This window comes from Stegodyphus dumicola, chromosome 2, assembly GCF_044657685.1.
Source record: "Stegodyphus dumicola isolate Sdum_Otavi_A_Nest chromosome 2, ASM4465768v1".
In the NCBI taxonomy this organism is placed as follows: Eukaryota; Metazoa; Arthropoda; class Arachnida; order Araneae; family Eresidae; genus Stegodyphus; species Stegodyphus dumicola.
In genome coordinates this window covers 238222632-238250270 of record NC_140769.1, presented here as the reverse complement: position 1 = coordinate 238250270, position 27639 = coordinate 238222632, and the positions used below count along the sequence as shown (strand labels likewise).

The window sequence follows — 27639 nt, the reverse complement described above, 5'->3', positions numbered from 1 at the left end:
ACCGACGTATTTGGTGAATGTTGACATTCTCCGGTGAAAGTCGAGATTCTCCAATTTCGGTCTTTCACGGTAACATAATCACAAAGTACCGAATTGAGTGTGTGAACTGTGTCAGTGTTCCGTGGAAAAGAATTCATAAAATTTCAGTGTTTAAACATTTTGACATAAACATAAGCCTCAGCAATATCGTATGTAGAGACTTTAAGTTACAGTTCGACAAAATATGTTAAATACGCAGGCCACCACCATATGTGCAAACGAAAAGTAAAATTAAAAAAAAAAAAAAAAAAAAAAAAAAAAAAAAAAAAAATTCTGAAAGCTTTTAAATTTTATATTACTTCCAAAGGGCCACTTTTTTTTTTTTTTTTTTTTTTTTTTTTTTTCCCATTTACGCACATATACACGTTTCGAAAGCATTTGGGCTAATGTCCCTTTTTGGGCTAAAAATATCTAAAAAGCAGCATATCTTTAGAATTTCTGATAGAAGTCTCGCGCTGGAAATAAAAATGTTTTTTCTGTACAGCGTTGCTTCTGCTCGCTTTGAAATCGTTCAGTTTGTTAATCGAAAATTCGTTAAATGTTTAGAAAATATGAATAGACGATAAAACAAATTCGAAATTCAAGATTCGGGCTTCCAGGTGCCCATATTCGGGTGGAGGACTATGTTATTCAAAATTTGATGACTCTAGGTGCCGTTTTCTTTAAATATAATATAGGGAGATAATATTTGGTGGCAAAAATTTGAAAAGTGAAAAGGACGTTTATAGTGAACCGATGCAAAATGCCGTTTCAAAACTAATAGCCCTTCTGGGTATCGCGGCTTTGAGATAATAAGAAAAGATTTATTTTTATATTATTCATTTCATTTTTTAATATGGATAATAAAAGCGTGGAGCTTAAATAACGATATCTATTAACTTAATTGTATTGTCAAAAGCATAAGCCATAGTTTTTATGAATGTATCGAGCGCTTCCCATGCTTTATTCGTGATATAAAATTGTAGATGAGTTCTGTTAAGAGAATTTTTTAGTCTATTTTTCCAATTAACTATATGATAATTATTTTCCTTCTTTTAGATCATTAGTTATTTTACGAGTTTTAAATAAAAGCTTATTTTTTTAATTTCCTGTTTTATTTTTATTAGATATATTTTATTAGTCTTTGAAAATATTGTTTCCCACTTAAGATATTTCAAGAAAAAAAATAACAGTTAATTAAAAAATGTATGCTGTACAAGCGAAATAAAAAAGCCGTTACATGCACGTGATCTCCAACTGCTATGCTGCTAAAATAACAGTTATTGCCCTCTGCTGTGCCAGAATCACCATCTTTTGTCTATACACTTGCTACTCTGATAGAAGAACTACTTGCAGCTATTGGAGGAAGAGCAATAAATCTCTTTTCTAAAGACAATCCAAAGATTTTTGATGGGATTATGTTTTTTAAAATTTCTCAGTTATTATGTCTTTATTTATTTGCAGAAAATTTTTATCCAGTTAGAGGTTGACCGATTATAACAAACCACGAGACAGTTGCTTGTTTCAGAAAGAATGCTTTCATAGGTATCTTTGAAAAGAAACTATTTTGTATCGATATTACACATAAGAAAAAGCCATGCAAATTCCATGCCAAAAACTAAACCTAGGCCTATTACACGTGCTTAGCGATGTCTCAGCCTAAATAAAAAATATATAAGTCTCTGATAAATCAGACTAGATCGAATTTAAAGTAATAAACAGAAAGCGTTATTCTGTACAACGTTTATTGACGAACAGCAATAACGAATCATATATACACATTATATACAATTAGGACATCACAGTTTCTTTTTACGAATAAACACCACCGCGCCATCTATCGGTATTCTGAGGATGCATTATCATAAGTTATATTTAAAACCACTGGTTAATTTTCAATAGCGGTTAATTTTCAATCCAGTTAAGTTATTCATGGAAAAAAAAAAAAAAAAGATAAGTTATCTAAAGGGAGGAATCCTTTCGTGGAGGACTTTCTCTAAGGGAAACTGGCTCGTACGCACGTTAAACACGGGGAAAACAACGAAATGCAGCCAGCCCGTTCGCGGGGTTCAAACCTCGGACCGAACTACTATAGTGTTCAGCGACTTTACCGCTCGGCCCCTGGTGGGCCCCAGTAAGCATGGGGAAACTATGAAAACCAACCATGTAACCAGCCCGTTCGCCTGGTATCGAACCCTCCTAGTATTCAGGGTTCTTAGTCATTCAGCCACTGGTAAGGTTTATTTTCAATCCCGTACTTGATGTTTAGACACAGCAGCATGATGTTATCCAAATCCGACTGTTTTAAGGCGCTAGAATGCAATTTATTTTTGCATTTTCTTTCTGAATACGACAGATGTGTAAAATCCGAAGATTTAAGATTGTTTAGGCCCACGACAAGTGCTAAAGTAATTAGCCATCAGTTCGATTTCCGATGGCTGAGTATGTTTCCTTCATGCGTAATCACTCTCCAAGAAGACATGTTTTCTCTTCGGAAGATATTCCTCTCATTTTATTACAGATAATTAATGCAATCCGTGCAAGATATTTTCAAGATAAACTTTGAAAAATGCCACTCTTCGTACCTTTAAGAATCAATAGATCTATAGTTATAGAAAATATTCGAAACTTTTTTTTAAATATATTTTTGTCTAAAAGTGTTTTAGATATATTCAAAAAAGATATTTTCGGAAGTAATACAAGTTTGGGCATAAATATACTAATTCAGAGTGGTGTTTTCGTTAATATGTAATATCTTTAGAAGTTTTAATCATCCTTTAGAATTTATTTCCTCCTAAATTAAAATTTTAAACGAAATAGTATATCGTAATGTTTAAATTTTCGAGTTCAAAATGGGGGCTATAGTTTTCGAACACTTGTTTGAATATAGTTTGAAACTATTTTAACAAAACTTATCAGAGGATTCGAAGAATGAAGTACATTATTATTTTAACAATTTTTAAATCAAATACGTTAAATACCTTATTAGAGCAAAATCGCAGAGTATTCTTTGTGTTTGCAGAGTGTTCTTTTCACTGAATGTGTCTGTCCTAGACTGTTCTCCTGTATTCGTTACTGAATTGAATTTATTAATTTATTCGTGAAGAATTTTAATCTGAGCGCTTTTCTAGAAATAAACATCAAAAGAAAGCGGCGTCGGCATTTGCACGGTCAACCCTTTCGAAGGATTCCTAAAAAACTGTAACTGCGCGGAATAAATTTAACTCCAGAACTTCTACGACTTTCAAAATACCTCGCTAAGTTTTGGATTCGGTCCAGAGAGAGGTGTAATAAAAGATCATCGTTAGTTCTTGAGGAAAGGTGTCCCACTTCTGAGCACCTATTATTTGTTCGAACTTGCTCTTGCGTATTCTCTTTGAAGCTGAAATCGATAGTGTTGCGAAATATCTACACATCTCATTTACCGTAAATAACTAAGTCATACAAGTTGTTTACTTTCTTGAAAATGACGATATCTATTTGGAATTTGTTCACGCAATTTCGATTTAATTCGGTTTAGGAGAAAAGTTCTAGTTGATTTTACGCAACTAATTTGGATTTAATATAGTTCAGATGGTACTTTCTGTACATCTATACTTGAAAAAAACCTTGGTTTGATTCCAGTTCCAGTTGCGTGCGCATTTGAGTGATTTTTCCCCATGTGTAAAGTGAATGTGTAGATTTCCTTTAGAAAATCCTCCTCGAAAGCTGCCCTCCCCTTAGACAGATCGTCCTCGCATGCTTTGCCATAATCAAATAATCCAAATTAAAACACTTCCTTTTGTACAAAACTCCATGCGTGTCTTAGTCTCCGGGTAAAACGAAACTGGGTAGGTTTTAGAAACTTGAGTTCTAAGGCAAAATTTTTGCTGCAAATTTCTGTCTTTCTTTCATCCAGTTAAACTGCATTTTCGTATTTAATTTTCATAAATGTTAACAAAAACTCCATTTCTTACTTGCTTTTCAGCTCTTATATTTCTATATATTTCATATTCACATTTTAATTTTACAGAACATAGACCAGGGATGGGCAAACGTTTTCGGTCGCGGGCCCAAAATCGAAAAATCAAAGTTTGGCGGGTCAAGATAAAGTTTTCTAAAATTTAAAAACAATGTACAAGTATTACAATTTAAATATGTTAATGATATGAATGAAATTGTGATTTCATTTTTTAAAGTTCCTTATATTGAGTTTCGAAGTGAGATATACTGATTCTAAGGAACGAGGCTAAATGCTCATCTGTTAGCCTACTCCTGAGATAATTCTTTCTAAGCGTCATAGTTGAAAACACTTTAGCACTGAATTTCTGAGCGTAAGACATTAAATTTAGGAAACTTAGTATCGATAATGATTGTAAAACTCTAATTTTGGCATATTTAGAAAAAAAAACTGCTTGAGATGATAATTAGATTGCAACTGAATTAATTCAAACTGCAAATCTGACCTCACTGCTTCACAATTTATGTTGAAAGGCATGGCAAACATATCCAGTTTTGTTTGACTGGCACTGAAATCTTGAGATCAGCGTTCGAACTCAAAATATAGTTTTTTTAAGTCATCTCCATAATTCTTAAGCTTCTCTTCCTTTACTGAAGGTATTGAATATAACCTCGGGAAAAGAGACAAGTTTTTCTTAGCTAGCTGCCCAGTAAATAGATTACGTTTAGTTTAATAACTTTGAGATTGTTCCAGATATCGTCGATAAATTGATTTTTCCCTTCCATCTTGACATTCAGGTTGCTCATATGACAAAGAAGATCTGTGAAAAATCCTTTCGAAGTCTGAAAGCCATTCTGTGTCTTCTAACATTTCGCTCTCTTCATAACACAGTTTCTCATGGAAGAATGACACAACGTCGTCTTTCAGCTGCCAAACTGGCTCGAAAACACATAACCACCTTACTTAATAAACCACCTTACCTTCGTGTTATACAGTACTACATCAAAATATTCAGATTGCGCGGAGTGAAAAAAATCTGGAAACTGCCTGTGAGTAAGCACACGAGATCGAATAATATATATAAACTTTGCGATTGCATCAAGCACGGGTTTCATATTCAATGCAGATTTACACAGAGCATTTTGATGTAAAACACAATGTAGAAAAGCAACATTGTTCCCGGGATAATATATATAAACTTTGCGATTGCATCAAGCACGGGTTTCATATTCAATGCAGATTTACACAGAGCATTTTGATGTAAAACACAATGTAGAAAAGCAACATTGTTGCCGGGATAATTTTGATTAAGGAGTCCAAGAAATCCAACTTTTTTTCTTGTCATATTTGGTGCTCTGTCGGTCGTAATATGACATATATTTGTTATAGGCATTTTCAGAGTTAAAAGCCCTTCCTGAAGTTCACGAAAAATGTCATGCACCCTTGTAGTTATCTTTAAAGAACTCATGCACGCCAGTTACTGGCTAATTTCAAAGTTCTCGTCAACACCTTTTATAAATAATATTAATTGAGCAGTATCATTTATATCAGTGATTTCATCCATAGCTATGGAGCAAAATTTAAACTGACCAATCTTTGACTCTAATTGTGATGTCAAATTTTTACTGATGTCTTCGATTCTAGAAGTCACAGTTTTTCGAGATAAGCTTACAGTCTCAAAATTATTTTTCTTCTGTTTACGTAAAACATCACAGACATGCATTGTTTAACGAACTCGCCATCACTGAGAGCTTTATTATTTTTAGCAATATTGTATGCTACAAAGTAACTTGCATGTGTAGCTGCTTCTTGGATACGGTTTACCTTCTTGAAAAAAATTTTGTCGGTAATATTTTATAAAGACTTTCTGCATTTTGTTTTCTTTAATATTCGACATTGCTTCGTAATTGGAATTCTTATGATTAGATGTGAAATGACGGGAAATGTTACTTCCTTGAAGACTGTTACAGCTTCATTGCAGATGAGACAAACTGGTTTATCTTTTACAACTGTAAAAAAAATATTTCCAGGTCCATTTATCATTCAAAGCACGGCACTCTGAATCAACTTTGTGTTTTTAGTAGCCATGTTGGGGTTGAATTATTTTACGAATAACCCAAACAAACACTAGCTATCCTATACTTTTAATAACTTCACCACCATTCACGATCATGCTATATGCCCGCAATCTTTCCATACGCAATCAATAATATTAGAACTCGAGCCAAAAGAAAAAGCCGCTGGTTGGATCTTAAAATGCGCCGTCTGCCACATGGTGAGGTCTAATTCACCTATATTGGATTTCCATATGTCTGTTCCCCGCGAAAGACATACGGAAAGACATAACGCTTGTTGGCCCCAATCTATAGCTAAGAAAGAACTTCTGCTTCAGAGTCGTAGCTAGGGTTTTCAGCGCCCAGGGACAACTGAAGATTTCCCGCCCCCTACTACTTGCCAACGATGGAAAACATTTAATTCTAAAATGTCTTAAGATCAGTTTTGCGCCCCTTGGATTCTGCGCCCGGGGACAGATGCCCCCCTTGCTCCCCTCTAGCTACGCCCCTGTTCCGCTTTTAACACTTTACCGATTGAAAGCTGTCCCGTGCTTGCTATTTCCGTCGATTTATGTTTCGTAGAAAAAAAAATAGAGAAAGTAAGAAAATCATCAGTCCTTTGGAAAAAAATATTTAAACAAAGTAGAAAAGGAGATGGATATATAATATATAAATATATACTGCTCTTAATTTGCCTCGGACCGGCAAATTAAAATTCTATCCGCGGGCCGGATAGAACCTTCCGGCGGGCCGTAGTTTGCCCATCCCTGACATAGACCATAAATTTTAGCCTTCAAAAGACGTTACATTTCAAAGTTTTGGAAACTATTGTTACGAATTTAGTACATAAATACAAGATTTTAGTGCAATTGTATTTTTCTGTCTAATGCAACGTGAAAAATTTTTATAGAGAAGCTATTCCGGAAAAGTACGACTACAGGGGCAAGTCCGTTTAGTATTGAGTAAATGGGTATTTCGGTTATTTGACGAGATATCGCCAAGCTGACAATAGTTTGGGTGACTATTTTGTTGCGAAAAGTCGTCAAACTTGGCTGGTTACCGTAAAAAGTATTGTAATTGATCATTGTATTAGCTAAAACCGTATTTCGACCCTCATATTGCTTTCCAGTAAGAAAGTACCAGAAATATCTCAGCGGTCAGTTGAAAACTGTATAAGGTCGGAGAGAGTAGTCAGTCTCAGTAGTTGTTTAGTTGCTATTGTTGCGAGTTGTTAGTCAGCGTCAAGATCGGATTAGCTTTCTCTTTAGACGCGTTTTGTATTGCGTTGTGTTTAATGTTCTTAGTAGTTTGAAGTGTAACTATCGATTGTACTGTGTGATACTGTGAACACTTGTACGAATATTTCTGTGGAAAATTCCATAACTCTGAAGCACTTCTTTTGATAAAAAAAAATTAATTTTATTAATCTATAATTGCACTTTTGTGTATTCAATCTGTTACGAACCCGTACGCACGTAACACTGTTATTAATACCGATTAATGCTTTTTGGTTACATCAGCTATGTACTTTTGGACCTGGTTTCGATTCCAGGCTAACGGGCTGCCTGCATGGTGTGATACTTCTTTGACGAAATGAAGCAACTCCAATGATGGAACACAGCAATAACTTTTATTTAACACTTAAAAAAATGGCGACATACAAACAAGAAGAGAAAACATATTCTATCATTTAAAAAATAAATTACATTCTTCGTGCGAGAGTCGCACGAGGCACTCGAGTCTGGTTTCAAATATTGCCATTCACAAATACCTTAATGTTCATCTATTTAAATTATTTAAACTACAAGATTTTAATATTATTTAAATCTGTTACAACCTCTCCCCCAACGGAGAAACTTTTGCCGAAGGTAAAAGTTCTGTAAATTTCGAAAGTTTATAAGCTCGGCTTGCTCAGTTGCTTAAAGAGAAAAGATAACTTCTCTCATAAGTTTCCAAATTTTCAGGCCGAAAATTTTAAGTTTTAAACAAATATTTTTACATCACATTTAAATAGGAAGAAAATGGACAGTGTTCAAGTTAGTCTTCTTTTTTTTTTTTTTTTTTTTTTTTTTTTTTTCTTGACGGCGCCTAGATCTCTTCCATGGTGGACCAGTTCCTCGGCTATAATTCACAGCAAAGCCTTTCCTCAGTTCATCTGTGCCTTTCGGATAATATTCATTTGTCATTTGCTTTCGACAATTGTTTTCTTCGTCTATTAGTAGCGGCTTTGATATTAAATCAAAAGCCGAAAGATGATGATAATGCTGCATTGCAAAATGATTCTCAATATTAATTTCTTTATCGTTTTTCAAATTTTCGTGAACATCTTCCTTCATCGGTTCCAAGATCTTCTCTTCGGCTATTTCTCTTTTCTTCTGAGCTCTAGTAGAGACAGCATTAACCTGGTGAGGACAACTATCAGGTTCCTTTCCTTGTTTATTCAACAGTGCAAAAGTTCGATTGCCTAATAAATACCTTCCTTTGTCGAGTTCATTTCTAATAATGGCAGCCTTAGTTATTACTCGCCCAAGATCGCAATTTAGTTCGATCTCAGCCAATGGTAAACAGGTTGGATTCAAATCTAATGGCTGTTGCACTCACACATTTTCACCTGTCAGCATTTCCGGCGTGATGTATTTGCGACAAACTATATCAATACTAGCACCTGAATCCCTTAATATAGGAATTTTATGACCATTTACGTAACTCATACTAGTATAAGGTAATAGAAATTTATCCTCTGGTTTTGCACTAATTCTGTTAAGATTAGCAGGAGATTCAGTACTATTCTTAAGTTTTGGACATTGGGGTCTTAAATGTTGATAGGACCCACACTGATAGCATTGTGGCGTTTTTCGTTTTTCATATTTATCATCTGGACGTGGACTTCTAGGTCTATGAAACCAGCTTTGCGAATTAAATCCTGATGACAATTTTTTTTCAGTTTTATTTTTATTATCTGAACTCAATTTACCATGAGTTAGTGCATTGTATCTTTCTTTCTGCCGATCCACTACAGGCCTTTTTTGAAAGTTTCCGCAAACGTTTTCATAGGCATCAAGTTTTTCAGCTAATTTTTTAGATGAAATCATCTCTACCCATTCATCAAGAAAATGATCTCGAATTACAGGAGGAACTCGACGTTTAAGTTGTATGAAACGTTTAAGTTGGTCAAGCACCATCAAATCTAGCAACTGATCAAAAGTCTTAACTCCTAGACCAGTCACCCATTCTTTGCAATAATTTTCTATTTCATAATTGAAATCCACCCATGTGGATTCGGTACTTTTTTGATGTTTCATAAATTTCTGCCTAAACTTTTCCGGGCTTAATTTAAACCGTCTTAACAATAAATTTTTCACGTGTTCATAGTCTTTAGCTTTATCAGAGGGTTCTCTAGCTATTAACTGGGTTACTTCGTAAGGAAGTAGTCCTAGTAAATGAGATACAAATTCTTCTTTATCAATTTTAGCCCATTCTGCTTGCAAACAATAGCAAATATAGACTGATATCTCCTTTCTTGTCATCGAATTTCTGCATAAGGTGACGCAGCTCCGTTTTCGGCCGGATCTGTCCGGTATTTTGAGACTTTGTCTCTGCTTCAAGTCTTAATCTCTCTAATTCATACTGTTCGTTTCTTCTCCGCTCTTCTGCTTCTTCCTGTCTCCTGCGTTCTTCTCTTTCCTCCCTCTCTTTCCGTTCTTCTCTTTCCTTTCTTCTCTTTCCCTTTCCTCTCTCTCTTTCCGTTCTTCTATTATTGTGTCTAAAACTCCTTTGACGAAGACTTCATCATAATCTCTACTTTCAACAATTTTCTGTTTTAAATCAACTATTTTCAAATCTGCAGTCACATGAACTCCCAGTTCAGCTGCGAGATTTTGCAAATCTTCCTTACGAGCTCTTCCTAAGTAAGACATTGTTTCTATGTTTAAAATTAACGAACACTGTGTTCCTATATTTCCTCAAAATAGCTCAAAAATGAAATATTTAAATTATATGAAGTTCATTCTCTCTACCACATTAATTGTGATTAAAATAAGAATAATAACATAGAGCAATATATATATCTACCGTATGGACAACTAAAATGAATATTAAATATAATATCAAATACGGTAATAAAATAAGACAATTTATTATTAACAGGAAGTAATAATCTGGTATCACTAATATTGCGTTCAGTAATGAACTAATAAAATAAAGCAATTCTATATGAACAGGAAGTAATAATCTGGTATCACTAATATTATGTTCAGTGATGAACTAATAAAATAAAAATACGCACGATTATTCGATCTTGGTCGGTGCCTCCAAAATAATTAAGACTGTGATACTTCTTTGACGAAATGAAGCAACTCCAATGATGGAACACAGCAATAACTTTTATTTAACACTAAAAAAAAATGGCGACATACAAACAAGAAGAGAAAACATATTCCATCATTTAAAAAATAAATTACATTCTTCGTGCGAGAGTCGCACGAGGCACTCGAGTCTGGTTTCAAATATTGCCATTCACAAATACCTTAATGTTCATCTATTTAAATTATTTATTTTAATATTATTTAAATCTGTTACAATGGGCATTTTCGTGGTTTTCCCCATATGTAACGTGTATACGAGCAAGTTTTCCTTAGAAAGTCATCCAAGAAGTTATTCTTCCTCTTAGACAGATAACCCTAGTGTACTTTTCCATAATCAACTGAACTAAACCAAACCAACCATGCTCTCTTGTATTTGAATATTTTCGCTTTTTGTAATTTCAGCAACAAGTTCTTTTCATTGATTTGAATTTTCATTATTTTTTAAATCGAAAACGCAGAAAAGAAGCGATATATTTCGAAGTCAAAATTTAAAACTATGTTATTGAAGACTGTTTCCTCTAAAACTTAGCTATAAAATGGCTAATACTTCACCGTAAGGAATTCAAATGCAAATGTTGATTATAAATTCTTTGATTTTCATTAGGTAGCTATTAGCCACAAAATATGAGTAATTTGTTTTAAATTAAATTAAATTAATCTAAATTCAATTTTTAATATTTATCTTTGCCTACAAAGTACCCTTCATTAAAATTTTTAAATGTTAATTATATAATTTAGTTATAAAAAACCTTTGCAGATTAGCAGCATACTATGCGTGCCATAAAATGATAAGAACTCCACGCATTCTCGATTTTATTATATTATATTTATCGCAAAACAGCTTTGGGATTCGTTTTGTCTGCATAAATTCTTGAAGAAATTGAATAAGGAAGAAACTATGTGAATTTTATAGCTGATTCTATTCACTGTTTACACGCTAAATTTAGTTATATTTGATTTTACATTTTAGAAAATTACATTTTGCCTTTGTATTAATTTTATTATTATACAACCTTAGAGAAAAACGTAAATATTATATTAAAAGGGAAAAAAGTGTATATTTTTCACTTTCCTCCTTAAAAAAATATCTGATGTAGACATCACATGACTTCCTTGTAAGTCCTTTTGAATCATACACACGTTTTGCTTCACTTCATTTCAACGTATTTCCTTGAATTTCATTAGAGATACATTTCTAATTCAATCAATTCAATTCTCACTTCGCGGTAAGACAATATCTAAAAACTCAGTCTTCATTAAGACTTGTAAAATACCGAAAAACCTATGCAGTTAAAACAATTAAAAAAGCAATTTTTACAATTAAAATTAGAGTTTCTACGCAAAAACAAACAATTTGGCCAGCAAGCAAGAAGATAAAATTTTCAGGACACAGAATTGAAAAGTAACTGTTAGTCAATCTGGGCAAAAAGACACCGAAGTTGGTGCACAAACTGACTTAATTCATTACTAAGAGTTTCAAATGTAAACAAATAACGGCCTCGTTATGCTTAAAATAAACACCACATAATTCAATCACTTTTAAAGCAAAAAATGCACGATTTACCAACATATAAGAAAAAAAAAAAAAAAAACTAAGCTCATCGAGTCAGGTAACAGAGTGGGTTTTAATTTTTTGGCCTATTACTTTGTTTCTTTTTGTATATATATATATTTATATATGATTGGTGCAGCCGATTGGAATGAAAAAGGGAGATGCATAACTACATGTCATAGCAGTCTCATATACAAAATTTCAACGTTCTACGGCTACTCTTTCTTGAGTTATACGAGATACGTACATACGTGGGGACAGATGTCAAGAAAAAATCTCTTTTGAATCATTTTAAATCCATTTTGCAATTCTTTCTGTCAAAAACAGTCCTTTATTCTGTCCGTACGTACAGATGTCACGCAAAAACATCGTTCAAATTGTTTCGAGAACGGTTGAAGTGGATATTTTCGATGAATTATATGATATCCGAAATTTTTCGCGACTACAATACTTTCTGTACTTCGTACAATGAAATAAAAAAAAGTTCTTTATTTCCGTACGTATAGATGTCACGCATTTTGACAACTTGTTTATATACTTCTGTTTGTGAAAATTGCTGAATTATGAGCAATCATGCGAACTAACTGAAAATTATCCAACATACAGATCAGAATATAATATGCAAATGACTAGAACTTCCGATGATAATGCATGCGTGAACTGAGTAGTTATCTTTGAACTGTCATGTCAGCCATATAAGTAGAGTACTGGAAAGGAACGTTAAAAGTAATGTTTTATTAACTACCTACCAGCAGTAAGCGTTTCATGAGAATTCGTTATGCATTTTCAATAACATGAAGTTCGGTATAATTAAATTAACGTCTTTTTAATGGGGCCGAATGTTTAGCCTGTGAGAAGGAGGATTTTCGTATCGTGAATGTCAGCGGGCTTGCGTAATGCCTCGTGAGTGATGCGTGTGGAAGCGATGAGTTTAAGAGAGCTGGACAAGTCTCAAACTTTGGAGCGGATACGAAATATTACGTCATCACGGGATGTATACACCTTATTCACATGACAATGACGGACTGTGCAACTTCATCTCGACAGTTGGCACAATGCAGATGCGTGATTGTCATCTTCAAGAGTTCGTTGGTATCTGTTGAACCGTGGATTGCATGTATGCATTCCTTTGCGCAGGATTCGTCTGGCGCAAAACCATCGACGTCTTCAGCTACAGTGGGCTCTAGTGTGTAAGTCACTAGTGTGTAGATTGACAACAGATCTTTTCTAAATAAATCCTGCTTCATTTTGGAGTACAGCGATAGTTAAATATGCGTTAGAGGCTATAGATTCGAACACCATCAGACGCCAACAAAAGAATGTCGCCAAACAGTTTGGTATGTAGATTTACGTCAGTTTGGATTTTTCACTTGGAATTGCCGTTTGAAACGGACAACACAGAACGGCGTCCGAGAGACATTACAAACAATCAAAACAACAACGTTTGGTTTCGATTTTAGTCAACCACTTAAAATTAGGGGAAAAAAACAACCGTAGTTTGATGTAGATTTTCAATAATTCTATCAGTTTTGAAGGCGATCAGGCACAGGTCATTCGTCTTCAAAAAAGGGGGGCAGGAAATCTCCAGATTTTTCCTTTTTATCCTCTTCCTTTCCTTTTAGTCCAAAGGAGCTTTGTCCCTGAAGGACTATTGTTTTCGTTTTGCGATTTTGCGTTGAAAACTTTAAAACGCTGTATCACTCTTCAAACTGTTGCAGCCAAATATTATCGCCATGTATTGTATTTGAAGACATTAAATAATGAAGAATCTGCATAAATGTATGTATGTTTCTCGCATTGTGATAAAACAGCAGTACCTACAGCCATCCAATTTTGAATAACGTAACGCCCACCCGAATATGGGCATCTGGAAGCCCGAATTTGTAATTTGTTTTATTACCTATTTCATATTTTGTAAAGTATTTATGAGTTTTTAATTAAAAAACTCAACGATTTTAAAGCAAGCAATGGAAACACTGTACGAAAAAAAAAAAAAAAGCATTTTTATCTCCAGCGCGCGAATTTGTGTATCGGAAATTCTAAAGATATGGCTCTCGTAAATATTTTGTGATATTGCTGTTGAATGTTGTTTTATGGTGTAAGTGCGAAGAACATGACATTTAATAAATAAAGGTAACACACAAAACCTAAAAAAAACGAGTCTTTGGCCTTAATACAAATCTGAAAGGTTTTCAGTTTTTTGTTCCCCCCCCAAAAAAAAAATGCAGAGAAAATATGCAGTAACAACAGTTAATTTATATCCTTGTTCACAAAATTAAAAGGTGGTTAATGAAGAATGAATCGGGGCTGCATCAAACGAAAACACAGAATGAGTGTATTGTTACGTCACGCCGTAATTGGCGCTAAATCGCGCTGCTTGGCGACAGTTTCCCGGTTGATGGGAATAATTCTTAAGTACTTTTTTCTTTCCTTGGGAGGGGGGGAATTCCATGAGAGCATCCTTGACAAACTAAGCTTGCTCTTTTGTGTAATTTTAAATTTTACAACGGCATGTTCTCTTTGGTAGGGTACGAACTGCGCCAAATTTGATCGAAGATCCTCGTCCCCCAGCTATCTAATCCACGAAATGCGCGACGTTTCCTGTTCCCTATTTTTTTCCCAAGAACATTGGGTGCTACAAAAAGTCATTTATCACCATTAATGGGACATTTGTAAAAATTGTGCATGAAAAAAATATTAATTTAATGTCTGGCGTGTGCTAAAGTAAAAATAAATTTCTTTTACAATCATTTTAAAGTTTTATGATGCTTAATGATGAGCGAGATCTTTCTTATTCTCTGTAAGAATTAAAAACTTTCCAAGTTGTAGATTTTAGTCGCTGATATACATTTTCTTTTTCAATTATATATATATATATATATATATATATATAAGTTTTGAATAGTAAAATTGATAGATTAATGACATGCACAAAACTATAGATAATCAACATATCAAATAACGGATTTGTAGCTCACCTTAAATAAGTTTCTTGTCTAGATAAATATTAACAAATCTTCTTAGATAGCAGAATGGTTTTAACTTTCAAATTTACCATTTTAGGTAAACAGTTCTAATTTAATTAAAAAAATTCTCTATATTAAATCTAAAAATTGCACTTCTCAAGTCGTTCTAAATTCACACTAATATTATTGCAATATATTCCCGTATTAAGCTTTCCATTTTTAGTCATTGAAATTATTTTAAGGTTATTTAACTGTGTTACAAATTCCATATTTTAATATTAGAAACGTTTAAATATTTATTCTGTTTTCACCTGATGTACTTTGGCATACATTTAATTTCTAATACACATTTAATTAATAAATTAATAATTATGAGCGTCAGCAAAATTTTCACAATTAAAAAAAAAAAAATTCAAACTCCCTTATATTCATATCCTGGGATTTTCAGTTCCCTTTTCACATATTGTTGCACTGTACTCAAGTTTTCATTGTATGTAGAATTTATATACTTTGTATTGTATTTATGCCAATTTATATTTAAATGATAATTTCTACAAATTCTTGCATCACAACTCTAGTTAACAGAAGATGTTTCTAACTCCTTCGCAAAGCTTACTTAATGTTCAGCATGTAGCTTATTTTCTAACCCAGTTTCAGGCTGAAATATTTGTAAAACTAATTACTTGAAATTATTTGTTAACAAAGATGGTCGCTAAATCACGCTAATAATATTTCTAACTGTTGTAATTTATAATGCAACGCGTTCATGTGATTTATAATATAATTTATTTATAATTTTTTCAGCAGTATTGAAATTAATAGCAGATACTGATAATGTTATACATTTAGATTACAATGATTTAGATTGCCATAGCCTTCTTCACTCATGCTTTTATGCTACATTCTTAATATTTCATAATGGTATACATGTAAGTGTAACGCATTCATTACTTTTTAAATTTATTCTTTAAAAATATTGGAAAAATTTTCACCTTAGAATATCTTTTTACAAATCCCTCTAATAAGGAAAGAAATTAACTCGGTTTCGGTGATTGATACCTCGCTGCAAATTATATGTAACATTTTTCCAAAAGCATAGAGTTTATATGGATATCATTAAATTAAGGATTATTTCTCCATCTAATTTTCTTAACATGTTTATTCCAGAATTTTCTTTTTGCACTGTAGCGCTTAACTTTATGAGTTTTCTATAATCATTCAATTTCTCTAGCCATGACAACTTTGCATACCTTCTGACAAGTAGTTATATTTTTAATCACTATATTTTAATTCCTGTTGACTATCAGTACATTATTCATTTGTTTCACAAATGCAACTTTTATTTTATATGCAAATCTAAATAATATAGCATTAAAACTTCAGGTCCTGATCGATTGCTTGTTTTAGATTGAATGAAATTAAGCTTAATGTTACTGTTAATTAGCTTGTTAGTAATTTAATTATATATTTCTAATTAATTATATGTTCAGATATTTCCAAGTATATTACTCAAACTTTTGCAATTTTTAATTTTTGGTTAAAAAATAAACTTTTATTTATTGAGAGGCCTGATTGATTATATTATTAATTTGCAGTATTGTTTATCTAATTCCTTTCTTCTAGATAAATTTTAGAAAAAAACTTCTTAGCATAATAATTTAAATTTATTTACAATTTATACGTCAGTGTTCCAAATGCATAATAATGTTGTTATATTTCATGCTAAGCTTTTTTTAAATTTAACTAAATTTAATTTCTGCAAACATTTACATGATTACTTTAATTAACAAAAAATATTTTTAGCACATTTTAACACACTTTGATATGGAATAATTTTTTGCACGCTAGGCAACTCTATTAAATTTTCCAGTCTAGTTCAGACATCTTGACTATTATTAATGTAATTTATTAAAAATATAATTTGTATGCTTTATAATTATTTAATTTATGATATTATTGTAATAAATGAAAGATGCTTGTTGTGTAACTGTTATTCAAGTAATTAGCCTGCTTGTTAGATGTTTTTTACTTTTTCTTGTGATATGTAATTCTATTTATTTATTTTTATTTTCCTCTTGGCTGCAATTGGCTTCGAAAAGTTAAATTGTAACCCTGTAGGCAGCAGGGGGAAAGAAATTTTGATTGGCGCGAAATTTTGATTGGTCGACTATAGCTCGACGCGGGAGGGGGATTTTCATTAGCGCAGTTGGAATATACCCTTCTCTTCCAATGAGGTTTGCCCTCCGAATATTAAGGATAGAGCAATCGGTTAAATAATTTGCAGAATAATAATTCATAAATGAACATTTTACATTTTATGAAACAGTTCATAATAAAAATTTTCTCTTTTCCTAAATAAAATGCTGTATAAGTACCTACTATTTGCTATTTTGAAGGATATTTTTTTCTTATCGTTTAAGGTTAATGTTACCAAAATAGTCGTGGACAGACGTTATCACACTAACAGGCACTTAATGAAGGGAGCGCTGAGGAAATTCATTTCATTAAGGCTGAAAGCAAAAAATTCTTCTGTTTATCTTATTATTCTAACTTTATTTAAAACTAATTTCAAGACTCGAAGTTTCGCGGTTAGTTCCAATACATGATATATTACGAAATCTAGATAAATTGCGGTTTGGTTTATTTAAAAAGTTTAAAATATACCATTTATTCAATAAATTAATGTATATTGCTAAAAAATAAAAATTTAAACGACTACCGGTGTTTTTATTTGTTTATTTAAGATTTTATTAGTGATGAATGAGATTTAATAAAACTTTACTGAGTTCTTAAAGTGTATTCTCTGTTATCATTAGCTAAAAAAATAAAATAACAAATATAAATAAAAAAAATTTAAATTATTAATATTTTCCTTTTTTCTCTTAAGTTTTTTTCAGGCAGCGACAAGTAATTTATTTTGAATTTTGGGAAAAGATTATTTTATGGACACCCTCCTCCCCCCTCCCAAAAAAAATTCTGCTTCCGTAAAACTGGCAAAATTACAAGTACAAAAAAATTCGAAGAACGAAAAGAAACACTTTTTTTTTTTTTTTTTTTTTTTTTTTTTTTTGATTCTTTCGCTTGCTACTGCTGTTTCTCAGTCTCAAATGCTGATTCATTAGACTTCACCGGCTAATGGGGCTAAATTTATCTTCCCTGCCTTACGCTAGACCTAATTTTTAAACATTTATAAGCATAATGAAACTTAAATGCGTGCGTGCGCGCGCGAAAACTTTCGAATTTTCGGTTCAGTGGAAAGCACTGAAAAGAAAAATAATTTTTTAGATGTCATAGCATTCTTGGTAAAAATTAATCTAAATAAAATCACGGAGCTACTAAAAATAGCGGAATTTCATATTATAATTTCTAAAGAAGTTGAATGTAAGCCTCCTTAGTGTCATTTATGCGTGTTCAATTTTATCGTCGTATAAAATGCTTTTGAAATGCAATTTTTATAGGTACCACAGTTCAACTTCGCCATAAGTGATCAAGAATATTGTGATAGCTAAAAACGTTGTTGCTTATTTCAGTACATTTAATAAGAAATGTGTTTGGTTTATTTGATGACAGCAAAGCACTCAAGGGCTGTCTGCCTTCGTGGAGGACTTTCCAAGGGAAACCGACTCGTATACGCGTTACATATGGGTGAAAACCACAAAAACGTCCATGAAACTAGCTCATCATTAGGGGGATTCAAACCTCGGACCGAACTACTAGTGTTCAGCGACTTTATTGCTCAGCCGCTGTTGAGTTATGTAGTTAAAAGTTATGTAATTTTTTTTAATTTATATATTTAAAATTAGACGAAAAACAACCTTAGATTAGCATAGATTTTGAATAAAATTCAACCAATTTCGATGGGAGGTCCGTTTTCTTCACAGACAAAATTTTTGTAGAGGTAGGAGGAGAAAAAAACCATAGTTATCGGCGAGGAAATGAGAAAACAAACGCAGTACTATCTGTGTCGAGAAAAACAGCAATAATAATAATAATAATAAAACTAAAGTATTATCGTAACATTCTTAGTGAAGCATCACTAGTCACAACATCAATTCTGAAAGCTATCAAATCAGGTTTCAAAGTTTTGGGAAGAAATGAATTGGAATTACTGTCATTGACTAAAAATTAATCCTCTCAGTTAAGAACAATATTTCCAATCCTAGTTTTTGTCGATGCTGTGTCAAAATTCTATTACCTTAGTTTTTTTTTTTCTTTTTTTTTTTTTTTTTTTTTTTTTTTTTTTTTTTTTTTTCACATTTCTGTTTTTTGACGAATAGCATTCCAGTTCGTTTTTATTTTTCTTCGTATACTGATATACCTTTAAATACGGTTGTTGTTCCTTCCATTTTTGCAAACAAGTTTTGTTCGTGTAGAAGGAGGATTTATGCATGATTCAAACCCTTACACATAATTACAAAAAGCACATAGCAAAAAGCCCAAATCAAGGAATTTGATTTAGAAATGTTAAAGAAAAAATAGATAATGCATGAAAATAAATTTAAAAAAAATTGAAAGCTTTCATATTTCGTATTACGCCCAAAGGGGCGTTTTTTCTTTTTTTAAACGTTTTGTGTGTTACCTTTATTTATTAAATATCATGTTCTTCGCACTTAAACCACAAAATTCAATTCAACGGTGATATCGCAAAATAATTTTAAAACGAGCATATCTTTAAAATTTCCGATACACAGTCTTCATATGCGTTTTTTTCGAACAGTGTTGCAATTGCTCGCTTTGAAATCGTTGAGTTTCTTAACCAATCCGTTAGAGTTTTACAAAATATGAAATAGATAATAAAGCAAATTCCAAATTTTAAGTTCTGCCTCATAGATCCCCACATTCTAATGGAGGACAACTTATTGAAAATTTAATGCCTCTAGATACCGTTGTTTTTTCGCAGTGCGAGAAACATACATACATTCATGCAGATTCTTCATTATTTAATTTCTTTAAATATAATGCGGGGCTCTAATATTCGATGTCAACAATTTGAAAAGTGAACCGACATTTATACTGAACCAACGCAAAATGCCAACACGAAATTAATAGCCTTTTTCGGTTAACGCCCTTTGGGCTAATAAAGATGCGAATTTTTTATAAATTTCTAGAAAAAAGTATTTTTTTAACAGCAAGGCTGTTAACAATTCGTTTTCCTTATATACCTTGTCAAAATGATTTTAAAAACAGCTGAATTCCGCGCATTTTAATTTTGTTTTACTATTGAACAATTTAAAATAAAATAATATGGATATTATAAAGAAACCAAATATAAGTAAATAATAGTAAACCAAAATTTAATAACTTAACGTAATTACATGCATTTAAATAATAAAATAAAATATCGGACCTCGTCTTATTTGGGGCTTTGACTGGAATTATGATTTCACTCAAAAACTGAGATACACTATAGACGGACTTCGGCTGAATTTAAACTCTGAACATTTAGTATGATACAGTCAAAAGTCGTTAATTCGGACACCCATAATCCGGAATGATCTATAATCCGGACCTCAAAGCTGAAAACTTTATGCGCATGCGCCGCGTTGACACATGCGCATAGGCGTTTACACGTGCGCGTAAGACTATTACGACTGCGCATATGCGTGTGCGCAAGTGCAGAATACGTTTTCGTGTGCGCGTTTTATGTATAACGGACAGTATAAGCTAAAATTATCTAATTATCTATTTCAGTTAATGTTGATGATTGCGTTGTTCCTTAATCTTCGAATTGGATCCGGTTCCGATTATTTTTTGCAGACTGTAAGAGCAATTTTATAAAAGTAAACTTGAACTTTCGATTATGTGAAATAGAATTTCCGATGTTGGAGCTCCCAAAGGATCTACAAAACGAAAGTATGTTTCGATGTCCATCAAACAAAAAGTGGAATTGCTTCAAAAAATGGATAAAGGCATGAAGAAGGTGACAGAGAGGTTAGTGAAAACGAAAAAATTTCGATTGACAAGTTAGTCGGTATTCTCGGCACAGCAATTACGAGAATTGGAACAGCGGAACTTTGTAACTGAACAAGAATTATGTCTGTTTATAGAATTAAAGAGAAAGTATTATCACATAAAACGAAGCAACTTAAAAAACAACTTACATTGAAAGAAATGTTTAATAAAGTAAACAAATAAATTTTAAGCTTTTTTTTTTAATTTTGATACTCTTTAGATCATAATTGTTCTTTATTTCATGAATTACGGTTTCATATTTTTAATTTTAGAATTTCTGCGTGCCATCTTACGAGATTTAAACTGATGATCTATAATCCGGAATCGCTGAAGTCCCGACGAGTCCGGATTAACGACTTTTGACTGTATACTATTTCAAAGGACGGCAAGAGCAAAAGAGAGGGTCCGCCCAGCCTCCTTATGAGAGGTAAAACGATTAATGTGTCGGTAATGAAAATGCAAAGGGTAGTAGAAACAGTATGAGACTGTAGAAGGGAATTTTAACGAAGAAGTGTAGATTTGAAAAAGAAACGAGAGTCAAAACACTTGCTCAGCATGGTGACGGTTTTCCTGTAGATATAATTATAGCTGTCAAGTTGCCCTGAATCCGAGAATTGAACTGTAAGTTGAAAACAGACGTAAGGTTCCGTTATAAGTGACTATTTTTGTTCCGGTATTTAGCCACAAGCTTCGGAAAGGTCCGCATGTTTCGTGGAAAGTCACTAGTGTTGGGAGATTTTAGCTGATTACCGTATTATTTCAAGCAAGGCCCGTCATTGCTTGAAAAGCGCTTCTCCTTCCCCTACTCCTATAAATCGAGATGAATGTAACAACCAATACTGAATCAGCGGAAACGATGATACGACCAAGTTTTGATCCCCGTAACTACATTCGGGAACAAAGATTTTACCTTCTTAAATTTATTACATTTACCATAGAAAGGGAATAAATAATAAAGAAAGAAGACCACAATATTTCTGAGCATTGGGAAATTATTCTGTTTAATTAATTTAGAAACAAAATATGTGAAATTAGCTTTCTTCCAACTTTATCGTTTCCATTTGACATCACATGATTTTTGAAGGAACAAAGCATACCAGCTCTGGTTAATCCCTTTAACTGCGGTGGTATGCTTTGATCCTTCAAATATTTAAGAACAAAAAATGTTGAAAATCGCTTAATTAATATATGTTGGTTATTCTTGTTTTAAAAGAAGACAACGATCTATTATAATGTACAGTAAGACCCCGCTTAACGCTGTTTCGTTTAGCGCTGTTTCGGTTTAGCGCTCTTTTATTTCAACCTGGGGATTCCACGAAATCGCTCGCAGCATACGGGGATTCCCCGAAATATTATGCAGCGATAGGTTTCAAATACATATCCGAAAGAGTGTACTTGTATTTCTTGTTTGGTGCGGTATTGTACAGACATATTTTGAAGGGGTAAATGTGGAAGATATCGAAGAAATAATTCAAGAAGCAGCGGCTAGTCTTTCTAATGATGAGCTCAAGGAATTAACTGAACAAGAAGAAAACAAAAATGTTGACAGCAGTGATTCAGAAGAGCAAAAAGAACTTTCGATGGCGTTTGTAAAAAGGAGTTTGTCTACCATAACTGAAATAATGGATCAATTCATTGAAAATGATCCGAATTTTGACAGGAGCTCAAAAGTAAGGCGTGGTGTTAGAGATGCTCTATCCGTTTATGAAGAACTTTTAAGAGAACAACGCAAAAGAAAAAGGCAAACAACATTAGATGCTTTTTGTCACAAAAAGGCAGAACACTGAAAACGCGGAAGGCTAACTAAATATGACTGAATTTTACTAAATTTTGCTAACTAAATTGACTTAGAATTTTATTTGTTTTTTTTTAAGAATATTCGTGTTGTGTAATTTGAAGGAAAAGTCTAGAGGGCGCTGTTGCTCACCTAGTTGTACAGAATAAAGTTTGTTCATGTTGAAGGCGGCGGCCCAAGAATACGCTCTGTATATAGTAATTAAAATATTGTTAAAAATGTAAAAGTGTTAAAATTAGTGAACTCACTGAACCACCATTATCTGATTTGAAAGATGCACAAAATTATTAATTCGTTTTGTTATTTATATTTTGTTTTTATTTTTGCAAGAAATAATAATGTGGTATTAATTTGGGCTTTAAGAAATAAATGTTTGGTTTTATTTTTATTAAAAAACATACTTTTTAAATTTAATACCTAACGAATTTCCTAGCCATCTTTCCCTAACCCCAATATTTACATGTAAAGATAGCCTCGTTTAGCGCTGTTTCGCATTACGCTCTATTTTGATGGAACGTATCCCCCGCGTTAAGCGGGGTCTTACTGTATGTGAAAATTTTAAGCCGTTATAAACAAACCAGTGGGCAAGCCCTCCAAATGAGCGGGCTGCGGTCAAAGCAAAACTTATATATATATTATGTACACTTGAAAAAAAAATGCATAAAAATATTTCAATATAAATGAAATGAGTTCATTCTTTCCAAGCAACATCCAATTCGTAAATAATTTCTTTGTTGTCAAACAGGAAAGAAAAACATTTGACACTTCATGTTAATACGTAAGACGTCATTGGTTTAAAATTAATATAGTATAACAACTTTTCTCAATATCAGTAAAAGAATTAATGTAATAATAATATATCGTGTCAGTTATCCTAGACGAAAAATTTTCGACTTACAAAGACGTCACATGTAATCGCGTGCTTTGTTCAACGTCACAATATGACCTTATGTATTAATAATAAAAAATAAATAAATTTTGAAAGGTTTCAGATTTTAAATTACGTCCAAAGGGGCGTTTTTTTAACATTTTGTGTGTTACCTTTACTTATTAAGTACCATGTTCTTCGCACTTTAACCATAAAATTCAGTTTATGGTTTAAGTGCGAAGTAGTATCTCAAAATAATTTTAAATTGAGCATATCTTTAGAAATTCCGAGACACACTCTCACGCGCTAGAGATAAAAAAATTTTTCTGCACAACGTTGCCATTGTTCAATTTGAAATCCTTGAGTTTGTTAATTGAAAATTTGTGAAAGTTTTACAAAATATGAAATTGATAATAAAACAATTTCCAAATTTCAAATTTGGGCTTAAAGATGCCCATATTCGCAGTAGGATTACGTTATTCAAAATTGGATGACTCTAGGTACCGTTGTTTTATCACAAAGCGAGAAACATATATACATTTATGCAGATTCTTCATTATTTAATTTCTTCAAATATAATTCAGGGCGATAATATTTGATGGCAACAGTTTGAAAAGTGAAACGGGCATTCAGAGTGATTAGACGCAAAATTGCAAAACGAAAACAATAGTCCTTCAGGGACAAAGTCCCATTAAACTAATAATATATTTAATGTTTGGCAATGCTATTTTTATTTCATATTTCGTAAAACTCACAAGATATTTTCTAACAAACTCTACGCTTTGAAAGCGAGCAGTGGCAACACTTTTCGAAATAAAGCAAATTTAATAATATAGCAGCGAAATAAAGCAGCGAAAATTAGCGTTTTCAGAGTTTTTAATTAATATCTCGGCTGATTAAAGTCGTGCGAAGATGATAATGGTCGAAATGCCTTCCCACGAAATTTTGAAATCCGTGGATACCTCTTTGGAAACTCAACTCTCTTGCCGTTCCGGAGGGAAAAAGTCTGTATAAAATTTTAATTAAATCGAGACGAAATATTATACTGCCACCTCAAACACGCATTTATACAGACTTTCAAAAGAATCGTCTGTGTCAAATCTAATCAAAATTCGATTTCAAGACTTTATCCAAACATACAGAAAGACCAGTCGCCATGTAAAATGTATGTTTTAGACATTATTATTTTCATTCGATTTATATCTGGCCTATTAAAAATCTAATAATGACCCAAAAGTCTATAAAATTATCAGGAAGGTCTAAGAGTAGAGAATAAAATAGTTTAATTTATCCGAAACTTCGTTAAATAGCTTTTATAGCTATTCCACTACATTTTCTTATTTGTTCGCTAGTTTGTGATGCTAATAACATTAATATATGAGTTAGCCTCGTGTAAAATATGTAGTGTCTAAAAACTAGGCGTCGCATAAAACTATAACAATCACTATGGAGTACAAAACGCAGCTATGACTGCTACATTCTTGTTAAAAAGAAAAATAAAATACAGCAAATTCTTTTTTTAAAATCAAAACAAAATACAGCAATAAATATTTATTTATTTTTAAATCAGCTTAGGCTGTAGCAGTTCTTTAGTAATGGAATTGAAGAAAATTGTTTCAGATGTAATTGAAATAAAATATCGCGCAAGAAATTTTAAAAAGAAAAAAGTAGTCTTGCAATTTTGCGAAATATTTTTATTGTCTCGACCTATAACACAGAATGTAACAGGAGTGGATATCAGAAGGATTATTAGTTCAAGATAAATCTGCTATGTAATCAATAAACTTACATGTAAATTATCGAGAATTAGCGGAAAATTAGCGAATGAAACTTACATTAAAGAATCTTTATTCAGCCCAATGAAATAAAATCAAGAATGGTGGTTGTGTAGGTGTATTTAATTATGGCAAAACACACTAGGTCTATCTGTCTAAGGGGGAGGGGTGCCTTCGTGGAGGACTTTCTAAGGGAAACTGGCTCGTATACACGTTACACATGGGGAAAACACGAAAACACATAAAATCAAGAATGACATACGAAAAACGAAATGAAGAAAAAGCGGAAGAAAAGGCTAAGTATGCCTTTTTTTCCGTTTTCTTAAACTAAATCATATAATGTAAATCAGTGCAGCGCTTAATTTCAGTTGCTCCTTTCTATAATAAAGCTATTTCAGAAGAATCGCGATTTCTACCCAGTGTTCCGCAGCCCATTTTAAAAAAAGCCTCAATCTGCTATCAGATAACTTTAAACAACAAAATTCTAACAGTCGCTAAACAAGAAAGTTATTTTTTATTTAGAGAAAACAGCAACTTCTGGCCTATAAACAATATTTTCAAATTAAAATTTCTTTAAAAAAATTAACCAATTATTATCAATAAAATTCAAAATTAGACCATATATATACATACAGAATTGCGCAATTTTGGATCAAATAAAAATGACGTTAAAATTATGAATGAAAGGGAATTTTTTTTTTAATTCAAAGTGCATTTAGAAAGCTCAATTTGATTTTTTGTGATCTAATTTTACGTTCTGTATAAAATGTGAGACTAAGTTTAAAATAATAAAGAAAAACTCGTCCATTATAAACGGTTGTAGTATCACTTTTCAAATTGTTGCCACCAAATATTATCGTCTTGCATTATTTTTAAAGAAATTAAATAATGAAGAATCTTCTTGTATGCATATATGTTCCTCACACTGTGAAAAAACGAAGATACCTAGAGCTATCAAATTTTGAATAATATAAGCCTTCATCTGAACATGTGCACTTATAAGCCCGATTGTTGAATTCTGTATTTTATATTTTGTAAAATTTTCATGAATTTTTGATTAACAAACTCAAAGATTTGAAAGCGAGCAGTGGCAACACTGTACGGAATAAAGAATTTTTTTTTTTCCTTCAACGGACGAGACTTGTCTTCCGGAAATTCTAAAGATATACTGCTATTAAATATTTTGTGATTTTACAGTTGAATTCAATTTTATAGGGTGTAAGTGTGAAGAATATGATATTTAAGTAATAAATTTAACCCTCAAAATGTTAATAATAAAAAGACCAAAAAAAAATTTGAAATCTGTCTTACGAAGAAAACTGAACGTTGATATGATGAACTGAGAAAAGACTATAAAGAAATTAAATAATGAAGAAATTAAATATAAAGAAGAAAATAGAAAAATGTATGCCAACACTTAACACTGCATCGGGAAATCTAAATATTTGCTGCTATTCCGCTTTTAAAATTTTTGTAATTTTGCTGTTGAATTGTACAATGTGAATAAATATGCAGAAAATGGTGCTTAATAATAAAGCAAAAAGACAGAAAGAAATGGGTTAATGGGAGAGAGTGCAACAGCAGATTGGTAGACTGCGAGCTCAGCGAAAGCATATAAAACGTTAACAAACTCTTCTGGGTGGCCGTTAAAATTTGAACCCTTACAGTTTTTTTTTTTTTTTTTTTAATTTTTATTTTATGCATTGCATTTTTTTATTATTATTTTTAATCAATGTTCTTATGTGATCCATTCAGTGACCTGACATTTTTTATTTTGAGAATTTATACTTCTTTGGAATGGATAAATATATGCTTCTTTAAAATACTCCTTCGTAAATTGAAGCCCCATATTTGCATACTTCAATCAGATGGAGAGGAGTAAAAGAATAACATATTTAATTAACATCAGAATTCATGAGTCAAAGAGAGTACATTGGATTTAAATCACAGAATTAAGCAAACATTTAGATGATGAAAGGTTTTAAATTATTGACCTTCAGTTTTTTAAAACAGAAGTTTTAACATACACACTAATGAGATTTATCAACTGTTTTTCAAAACCGTGAATGAAAAGCTGATGGGAAATCCCTTATGTGATACCTGATTATCTGTTTATCTCTGCATTATATTAGAATGACATTTCCTGAAAACTAAAAGTGAAATAGTGTATTTTAGTTCTTACGCTCACTTTGAAATTAGCTACAGGTGTAAAACAAGCCAGCGTAACCTTTCAAAACAATAAATAAATACATAAAATCTAAGGTATTGGCTCGTGTAGTAAGATATTTTTAAAATAACCTACTTTTAGCTAAATAAATGGGTTTCTCCAACATTTATTTATTATATAAATTCTAT

General features: G+C 32.2%; 1 protein-coding gene across 2 annotated transcripts in view; it reads right to left on the bottom strand.

The window, feature by feature from the left end:
* Positions 1-27639, bottom strand: part of LOC118184720 (acylphosphatase-2-like) — a 36136-nt gene that overhangs the window by 7588 nt on the left and 909 nt on the right. Inside the window, exon 2 of one of the 2 annotated variants that reach the window (XM_085811928.1) lies at positions 7599-10405. The exons of the other annotated variant lie outside the window; for it this stretch is intronic. Within the exon in view, the coding sequence (XP_085668054.1) occupies positions 8610-9539 (930 nt within the window). The 5' untranslated portion in view covers positions 9540-10405 and the 3' untranslated portion in view covers positions 7599-8609. Of the gene's footprint in view, positions 1-7598; positions 10406-27639 lie in introns of those variants that run through there. 2 annotated transcript variants of the gene reach the window in all.